We start from the raw sequence: 10,242 nt of genomic DNA, 5'->3' as shown, positions 1-10,242 counted from the left end.
CACACGCGCGGCGCAAACACAAAACACACCCCAAACCCACAAACCAAAACCCCACACCCCAAAAACACACACACACACAACAAACAAACCCCCGAACACACACATAATAAAAAAAACTATAACAACATGAACAAAAAAAATGGGGTTAGAGAGCGTTGCAAGTTGTGAGCTTCCGGGTTTAGACGAATTTTTAAACTTTTTTTGGTTGGACTTAATGCAGAACGTGAATACATGTGAACCCTTAGAAAAAAGGGAAACCAAGTTTCCCTGTGTTCGCAGGGCTGATCCAACCCGTTTCACTTGGGGCCCGGGTTGACCCCACTACTGTTTGACATGGGGCTTTTGGCTGGGGGTTTCCCCCCGGGCCCGGTTCCCCACCTCCTTAGAAAAATGGACGTCCCGGCCCCCCAAAGGGACACCCATTTGATCCCAAAAGTTAGTGCGGACCCCCAAATAACATGAGGAGTCCTCCCAGAAAGTAAACCCCCAACCTCAAGCCACCTACACCCCAGGCCCCCGGAGTCGCCGGTTTACAGAGCCAAAACCACGACCCCAGCCAATGGTGGATCCCTGAGAACGCCCTTTTTTAAGGGTTTTATAAGTCTTTATTTAATAAAAAAATGTATTTTTTCCTTTTTAAACAAAAATCTGTAAACAGCAACAAACCCATTACCCTTTGGTTTATACGTTTTAATGAGAAATTATTCCTGGTTTTCATCCGCCATACACACAACACACACACACACAATACACAAAACGCACGAAAGCACACACCACACACGCAAACACACACCCCCCGCAAACACACACAACACGCGAAAACACAAATGCAACACACACACGCAAACACACACTATAAAAACATACAAAAACATGCCAAAAAAGAGTAGGGGGAATTCGAGCGTTGAAAAGTTTGAGCTTCATGCGTGGGCGAGATATAACAAATTTTTTTTGGGGTTGGATTTAATGCACCCCTCCTTAGCAACCTGGACGTCCCTGGTTTCCCCAAAGGACACCCATATTGAGCCTGCTTAGTGCGGACCCCAATCAACATGAGGAATCCGCAGCAGTGACCCCACCTCAAGCCACCTACAGCCAGGCTCCGAGTCCCCGGTTTACAGAGTCGAGAATCCCCCCAGCTAACGGGGTGCATAAAAACCCCCCCTTTTAACAGCTAAGCGTTTTAGAATTTTTCAAATAAATGTATATATTTCTTTTAAACCCAACATCTGTCATCAGCAACAAGTTTTTCCCCTTGGTTTTAAAAAAACACACACAACACACGTAAACACAAACACACACACACGCAAAACAAATACACACATACAGCAAACAACACACACACACACACGCAAACACACACACAAACACACACACGGAAAAAAACCACACCCCAAAAACACACACACCCCCGGGTAAGGGAGTGAAGCCAGAGATGTTCCCCTCCCGGCGTGCGCCGTATCGCTGGGGAAGAATTTTTTTCCCCAAATCAAATGGGAGAGACAAATCAAAGGAAAATTTTGTTTCGTTTTCAAATTTGTTTTTGTAAAATAGTAAACCGTCTGTAAACGTTACTGGGGCGGCAATGTAATTTGTTACATAAAAAAAAAGGATATTGAGTCTATGGGGGCTGTGCGGGGGTATAAAAAAAGCCGCTCCTCTCGGGGGTGCCCCACTACTGCTTGAACGGGTGTTTTTGGCTGCGGGGTTTTCCCCGGGCCCGGTTCCATTCCTTAGACAACCTGGATTTCCCGGCCCCCTACCCACACAGCACAACACGCAAACACCACAAACAGCAAACACAATATATCAAAACACAAATAAATGAACACAAAAAATGAGAAAGGGGGAATTCGAGCTTTGAAAGTTTGAGTTTCACTGCGTAGGCGAGATTTTAACAAATTTTTTTTGGTTTTTGGACTTAAGCAACAACGTGAATCATGTTAAAAGCCTAGCAAAAAGGACCAATTTTGCCTGTTTTGGGCGGGGTACTAAAAGCCGCTCACCCCGGGGGCGTGATTCCCTACTTTTTTGACAGGGGGTGTTTTTTGGTGCTGGGTTTCCCCCCTGCCCGGTTTCACACCCCCTTAGAAACCCTGGACGCCCTGGTTTTCCCAAAGGAAAACCCATATTGATGCCAAGTTAGGGGGAAAACCCCAATAAACATGAGGATCCCAGCGTGATCCCCACCTAAACCCACCCTATAGCCCAGGCCTCCCAGTCGCCCGGGTTCGAGCAGCCCCCAACCCCCGCCAAAAGGGAATGCCTGAGAACGTCCTTTTAACAGCTAAACGTTTTTTTGACATTATTATTTTTAAAAGAGTATATTTTTAGGTAAACAACATCGTCTCAGCAACGAGTCCATTCCATTTGGTTTTTTACGTCTTCTAATGATTTTTTATTTCCCGGGTTTCCCCTCCCGCCATAAAACCAACACGCACACACCCACACGCAGACACACACCCACGCCGCACGCAAACACAACAAAAACCCCACACACACCCCCCCCCAAAAACCCCCAAAAACCCCACACGAAAACACACACACACCATGCAAAAACAACCCAAAACACAAAAACCCCACACAATGCACACACACACACGCAAACACAAAAAACCCATACTGCAAACAAAAAACACACATCAAACACACACACCAAAAACAAACACCCACAACACCCCGCAAAAACACACTGCGGCGCAAAACACACACCAAAAAACAAAAAACACAAACCCACCGCAAACACACACACACACCAACAACACAACATATATCAAACCTACAAAAACAGAACACAAAAAAGAGTGAGCGTTGCAAGTTTGAGTTCACTGCGTAGGCGAGTTTATAACATTTTTTTTGGTTGGATTAAATGAGACACGTGAATACATGTTAAACCCTTAGAAAAAAAGGCCCAAGGGTTTTGCTGTGTGGCAGGGCTACTAAAGCGCTCACTTCGGGCGTGACCCCACTACTGTTGACATGGGTGTTTTTGGTGGATTTTCCCCCCCTGGCCCGGTTCACACCTCCTTAGACAACCTGGACGTCCTGGCCCCCCAAGGACACCCATTTTGATGAAAAGCTTAGTGCGGACACCCAATCAACTGGGGAGCCGAGCGTGATCCCCCCCTTTTAAGCCATCCTACAGCCCGGGCCTCCGAGCGCCGGTTTACAGATGACCCACCGCCCCCACCCAATGGTGGATGCATGAAAACGTCCTTTTTAAAGGTTATATGTTTTTATTTTAAAAATAAATGAATTTTCCATTTAAACAACATCGTTATCAGAACAAATTCCATTACCCTTTGGGTTATACGTCTTTAATGAGTCTTTATTTCCTTTTTCTTCCCGCCTACAACAACACACAACCAAAAACACACACAACACGCAGCCGCAAGCACACACAAAAAACCCCAAACACACACACACGCAAACACACACACACACGCGAACACACAAATCACACAAACACACACCACCACACCACACACACCCTTTTGGAGCTTCACTGCGTAGGCGATTATAAAAAATATTTTTGGTTTGGGACTTAAGCAACACGTGAATTCTGTGAAGCCTTAGAAAAAAAGGCCCAAAGTTTCCCTGTATTTGGGCAGGGCTATCACGCCGCCACTCTCGGGCGTGACCCCAAACTACTGCTTGACACGGGGCTTTGGGGGGGTTTTTTCCCCCCGGGCCCCCGGTTTCACCCCTCCTTAGACAACCTGGACGCCCCGGGGTTCCCCAAGGACCCCCAATTTTTGAGCAAGTTAGTGCGGCACCCAATCAACAGGGGAGTCGGCACCCATGCCCCCACCTAAGCCATCTCACCCCGGCCCCGAGTCGCCGGTTTAAGATCGAGCCACCAAACCCCCAGCCAATGGTAAATGCATGAGAAGTCCTTTTTAACAGCAAAAACGTTATGACATTATTATTTCATAATGATGTATTTTTTCCTGTAAGCAACGAAGCCCATTACCTTTGGGTTATACGTCTCTAAGGGTTTTTATTCCGGGTTCCATCCCCCCATACACCAACACCACACACACACCACACACACACACCGCACGCAAACAACACACACACACACCAAACACAAACACCACAATGAAAAACCCCCACACACACACGCAAACAAAAATGCACACCACATGCAAAACCACACAGCAAAAAAACACACCAAACACAAACAGCTAAATGAAAACAAAAAAACACATGCAAAACACCAACGCAAACCACCCCACACAAAACACACACGCAAACACACACGTGCGCGCGCAAACACCACACACGCAAACACAAAAAAAACCACATACACGCAAACACACACAACAACAACACACCATATTTAAAACACTAAAAAATAAATGAACACAAAAAATGAGTGAGCTTTTGCAATTTGGGGAGCTTCATGGTGGGCGAGATTAAAAATTTTTTTTGGTTGGACTTATGCAGCCCACGTGAATACATGTTGAAGCCTTAGCAAAAGGACCAATTTGCCTGTTTTGGCAGGGTACTACAAGCCGCTCACTCTGGGCGTACCCACTACTCTTGACACGGGTGCTTTTGGCTGCTAGTTTCCCCCCTGCCTATTTCACACCTCCTTAGAAACTGAGTCCTGGCTCCCCAAGGACACCCATATTGATCCCAATTTTAGTGGGGCCCCCAATCAACATGAGGATCCGCAGTAGTGATCCCACCTCAACCCATCCTACACCCCCGGCCCCTCCGAGTCCCCCGGTTACAGAGTGAGCCCCCGCCCCCAGCCAATGGTGGAGTAAGAGAACCCCTTTTTTACGGGGTATACCTTTTTTTCATAATAAATGTATTTCCCCATTTAAACAACATCTGTCATCAGCACAAAAAGTCCATTACCCATTGGTTATCGTTTCTAATGAGTCATTTTCCCTGGTTTCACCCCGCCTAAAAAACCCAAAACACACACACACACCACCACACACACACATGCACGCACGAAAGCACACACACACACGCACAACACACAAACCGCAAACACACACAAACGCGCAAAAACAAATGCACCACAAACACAACACACACCACGCGTTGTAACTTCACTGCGTAGGCGAGATTATAAAAAATATTTTTTGGTAGGACAATCCCAACACCGTAAATTTATGTTGAACCCTTAGAAAAAAAAGGCCCAATTTTTTGCCTTATTGGGCAGGGCTACTACACCCGCTCATCTGGGGCGTGATCCACTACTTGACAGGGGTGTTTTTGGCTGTGGGTTTCCCCCCGGGCCCGGTTCACCCCTCCTTAGACAACCTGGACGTCCCGGGCTTCCCAAGGACACCCATTTTGATCCCAAGTTTATGCGGACCCCCAATAACATGAGGAGTCCTGCAGCAGGGGATCCCCACCTCAAGCCTCTACACCCCGGGCCCTCCAGTCGCCGGATTCCCAGGTCGAGCCAAACCCCACCCAAATGGTGAAGCATGAGAACGCCCTTTTTAACAGAAAAAAGTTTTAGACTTTTATTATTTATAATAAGTATTTTTTCCCCGTGTAAGCAACATCGTCTAACAACTAAGTCCATTACCATTGGTTATACGTTTTAAGAGTTATTTTTCCTGGTTCCATCCCCCAATCCAGAGACCACACGAACAAACACAAAAACGCCCCACCAAAAACACACACGACCAAACGCACGCAAAAAACACACAGCAAATAAAAAACACACAAATGAAACACACACACGCAAACACACACATACACACACACGCAAACAACACGTGGCGCGAAAACACACCCACACGCAAACAAAAACACACAACACCACCAAAACACACACACACAAACAACACCCCTATAACAAACACAAAATAAATGAAACAAAAAATGATAGAGCGTTGCAAGTTGTGAGTTTCCCACTGGTGGGCGAGAAAAACATATTTTTGTTGGACTTAATCAACACTGAATAAATTTTGAAGCCTTAGAAAAAAGGAAAGTTTCCTGTTTTGGCAGGGCTACTACAAGCCGCTCACTCTCGGGCGTGATCCACTACTGCTTACAGGGGTGCTTTTGGTGCGAGTTTCCCCCCCGGGGCCCGGTTCACACCCCTTAGAAAACCTGGACGCCCCTGGCTCCCCCAAGGACCCCCATTTTGATGCCAAGTTTTAGTGCGGACACCAATCAACTGGGGGACCGCATGTGACCCCCCCTCAAGCCACCCTACACCCCAGGCCTCCGAGTCCCCGGATTACAGGTCGAGCCCCCAACCCCCACCAATGGTGGATGCATGAGAACGCCCTTTCAACAGGTAAGGGGTTTAGACATCATTATTCATAAAAATGTATTTTTTTCCCTTTTAAAAAACATCTGTCATCACAACGAAGCCCCATCCCCTTTTGGTTAACGTTTCTAATGAGTCATTATTTCCGGGTTTCATCCGCTATACCGCAACACACACCCCACACACGCAACAAGCACACCACACACACAGCAAACCACACAACACACCACACACACACACACGCTAACACAGAACACGCGAAACACAATTGCACACACAGAAAAACACACATTCAAACATAAAACATAACATGAACACAAAAAATGGTAAGGGAAATTTCGAGCGTTGAATTGTGAGCTCCACTGCGTGGGTGAGATTATAACAAATTTTTTTTTGGTTGGATTTAATGACACACCTCCTTGACAACCGGGACGTCCCTGGCTTCCAAGGGACCACAATTGATGCCGAGCTTAGGCAGACCCCCAAAAATGAGGAAATCCTTAGCAGTGATCCCACCTCAAGCCACCTCCGAGTCCCCGGATAGAGCGAGCCACCGCCCCCACCCAATGGTGGATGAAAAAACGCCTTTTAACAGCAAAGCTTTTTATCCTTTATTATTTTTCTAATGAGTCAATTTCCTGTTCCCAATCCGCCATAACAAAAAGCACACATACACGTACACACACACACAAAACACACACGCACCAAACACAAGGGAAACACACAACACACAAACACACAAAACACACACACACCATACACAAACACACCAAAACCACACACCCACCGCAAACCCACACACACACAACACCCCACGCAAACACACACATATAGGAAACACTACAACATAACATAACACAAAAAATGAGTAGGGGGAATTCGACGTTGTAAGTTGTGATCTTCACGGTAGGCGAGTTTAAAATATTCTTTTTGTTGGACTTAATGCAGCAACGTAATACATGTTGGAGTTTAGCAAAAAGGACCAAGTTTCCCTGTATTGGCAAGGATACTAAAAAGCCGTCACTTGGGGTGATCCCATTGCTTGACACGGGGTTTTTTGGCGGGGGTTTTCCCCCCCCGGGCCGGTTCCCCCTCTTTAGAAACCGGCGCCCCGGGGCTCCCCAAGGGGACACCAATTTTATGCCAATTTAGTGCGGACACCCAATAACATGAGAGCGGCGGGCAGTGATCCCCACCCAAGCCTCCTACAGCCCGGGCCTCCTCCCCGGATTACAGAGTCGACCCCACAAACCCCCACCCAACGGTGGGGGGAGAAAACGTCCTTTTAAACAGCTAAGCGTTTTTTGGATATATTTCAAAATAAATGTATATATTCCTTTAAAAACATCTGTCATTAGAACGAAGTTTTTACCTTTGGTTTTACATCTTTTAATGAGTCATTTTTCCGGGTTTTCCACCCCGCCATACACAACCACACACACAAACAAAACGCAAACACAAACACACACACAGAAAACACAAAAATTGCGAAAAAACACACACCAGGGAAACCACACACACAACACACGCAGCACACACGCAACCACCCAACAACACATGGAAAACACACAAAAACCCCCACCCCCCAAAACCCAACACCCCGGGGAAAGGAGTTGAACCCAAAGATGTACTCTGCCTGGCGTGCCCCGCATCGTGGGGAAGAAGTTTATCCCAAAATCAAAGGGGAGCAGATAAATCAAAGGGAAAATTTTGTTTCGCTTTCTTATTTGATTTTTTATAATAGTAGACCCATCGTGAAACTCGTGCTAGGGCGTCAAAGTAAAGTTGTTCACAAAAAAAGAGGGTATTTAGTCTAGGGGGTGTGCAGGGTTTTTACAAATCGCTCACTCTCAGGGTGATCCCATACTGCTTGAGACGGGGGCTTTTTGGCTGCTGGGTTTTTCCCCCCTGGCCCCTTCCACCCTTTGACAACCCGGACGTCCCCGGCTCCCTGCCCCCCCACAACACACACAGCAAAAACCAACACACAACCGCGCGCGCAAAAACCAAAGCAAAAACTATCAAACATACAAAATAACATGAACGCAAAAAAGTGAGTGAGGGAAATTTGAGCGTTGAAAGTTGGAGCTCATGCGTAGGCGAGTTAAACAAAATTTTTTTTGGGGGAATTAATGAAAACGTAATTCTGTTGAAAACCTTAGCAAAAAGGACCCAAATTTGCCTGTATTGGGAGGGGTACTACAAGCCCCCTTTATCTCGGGCGGATTCCTACTGCTTGACACGGGTGCTTTTGGGGTGCTGGGGGTTTCCCCCCCGCCCCGGGTTCCAAACCCCTTTGGGCAACCTGGCGCCCTGGCTTCCCCAAAGGGCACCATATTAGCTAACTTTAGTGGGACACCCAAACAACATGAGGGGTCCTGCAGCAGTGATCCCCACCCCAAAACCTCCCACAGCCCCGGCTTCGAGTCACGGGTTAAAAGGCAGCCCCCAACCCAGTCATGAGAATGCATGAGAACGCCTTTTTTCAGCTAAGCGTTTTTTAAAAATTTTTATTTTATAAATGTATATTTTCCCTTTAAAAATCAGCACGAAGTCCATTACCCATTGGTTATACGTTTTCTAATGATCATTATTTTTGGTTCATTACCCCACACACAAGAAACACACCACACACACCGCAAACACACAACCCAAAGGCAAAAACAAATGCACACCCAAAACAAAAATACAACAAAAATGAAAACCCAAAAAAGAGAGAGGGAATTCGAGCATTGTAAGTTTTGAGTTTACTGCGTAGGCGAGATTTTAAACAAATATTTTTTGGTGGACTTTAACAAAAACGTGAATACATTGAAGCCTTTCAAAAGGACCCAAATTTGACTTTTGGGAAGGCTATACAACCCCTCATCTCGGGCGTGACCCATTACTGCTGCCGGGTGCTTTTTGGGTGCTGAGTTTCCCCACTGGCCCGGTTTACACCCCCTTAGAAACCTGGACTCCCTGGCTCCCCAAGGACACCCATATTTATGTCAACTAGTGCGGAACCCAAAACAAAATGAGGAGTCGGCAGCATGATCCCCCCCTCAACCTCCATAGCCAGGGCCCCCGAGCGCCGGATTAAAAGCGAGCCACCGCCCCAGCCAAGGTGGAGCATGAGGGGAAAAGTCCTTTTTAACAGCCAACGTTTTTGACATTATCCATAAAAATGATATTTTCCGTGTAAAAATCTGTCTAGCAACGAAGTCTATTACCCTTGTTATACGTCTTCTAATGATCATTATTTCCTGGGTTTCCCCCCGCCATACCAGAAAACCCCAAAACACGTAAACACACACACGCACGCACGCAAAACACCCACACACAAAGCAAACAAAAAAACCCCACACACGCAAAATACACACAACACCAAGCGAACACACTATTCAAAAACAACATAACATGAAAAAAAAAAATGAGTAGGGAATTCGAGGTTTTAAGTTTTGAGCTTCCTGCTGCGAGAAATTTTCAAATATTTTTTTTGGTTTGGGCTTGCAGCAACGGGGAAAACATGTTAAACCTTAGCAAAAAAGGGCCAAGTTTTCCTGTTTGGGAGGGTACTACAAGCCACTCACCTCGGGCGTGATCCCACTACTGCTTGAACGGGGGCTTTGGGTGCTGGTTTCCCCTGCCCGGGTTTACACCCCTTTAGACAAACCGGCTCCCGGTTCCAAGGACACCCTATGATGCCAAATTGTGCGGACACCCAAAAACATGAGGATCGTGCAGCAGTGACCCCACCTAACCCCCTACGCCAGGCCTCCGAGTCGCCCGGGTTCAGAGTCGAGCCACCCCCCCACCCAAAGGTGGGGCATGAAAAAAGTCATTTTTTTAAAGCTAGCGTTTTATGACATTATTTTTTCATAATAAAATTTTATTTTCCCATTTATACAAAGTGTATCACAACGAAGTCTATTACCCTTTGGTTTTTAAGTCTTTTAATGATCTTATTTCCCGGTTCCATCCCCCCCCTACACACAAAACACACACACGCA

General features: G+C 46.5%; 1 protein-coding gene across 1 annotated transcript; it reads left to right on the top strand.

Annotated features, from left to right (window-relative positions):
• Nucleotides 1-333: 333 nt before the first annotated feature.
• On the top strand, nucleotides 334-8,713 carry LOC119570606 (extensin-like). Its single transcript, XM_037918280.1, has 7 exons — nucleotides 334-435; nucleotides 983-1,147; nucleotides 3,612-3,763; nucleotides 4,626-4,742; nucleotides 5,183-5,446; nucleotides 5,949-6,137; nucleotides 8,413-8,713. The coding sequence occupies exons 1-7, from the start codon at nucleotides 334-336 to the stop codon at nucleotides 8,711-8,713; spliced, it is 1,290 nt and encodes a 429-aa protein (XP_037774208.1).
• Nucleotides 8,714-10,242: the final 1,529 nt, after the last annotated feature.

This window comes from Penaeus monodon, unplaced genomic scaffold, assembly GCF_015228065.2.
Source record: "Penaeus monodon isolate SGIC_2016 unplaced genomic scaffold, NSTDA_Pmon_1 PmonScaffold_331, whole genome shotgun sequence".
NCBI classification, from domain to species: Eukaryota; Metazoa; Arthropoda; class Malacostraca; order Decapoda; family Penaeidae; genus Penaeus; species Penaeus monodon.
Note: the sequence above shows the minus strand (reverse complement) of the source record. Positions and strands in the feature narration are given on the sequence as shown.

Excerpts from the sequence above, each read along its gene's own strand:
- LOC119570606 (XM_037918280.1), top strand. The coding sequence starts at position 334 with ATGGGGCTTTTGGCTGGGGGTTTCCCCCCGGGCCCGGTTCCCCACCTC. Across the intron at positions 5,447-5,948 it reads AGCCAAACCCCACCCAAATG|CCTTAGAAAAAAGGAAAGTT; the intron begins GTGAAGCATGAG and ends TAAATTTTGAAG. Across the intron at positions 6,138-8,412 it reads CATTTTGATGCCAAGTTTTA|CAAAAAGGACCCAAATTTGC; the intron begins GTGCGGACACCA and ends TGAAAACCTTAG.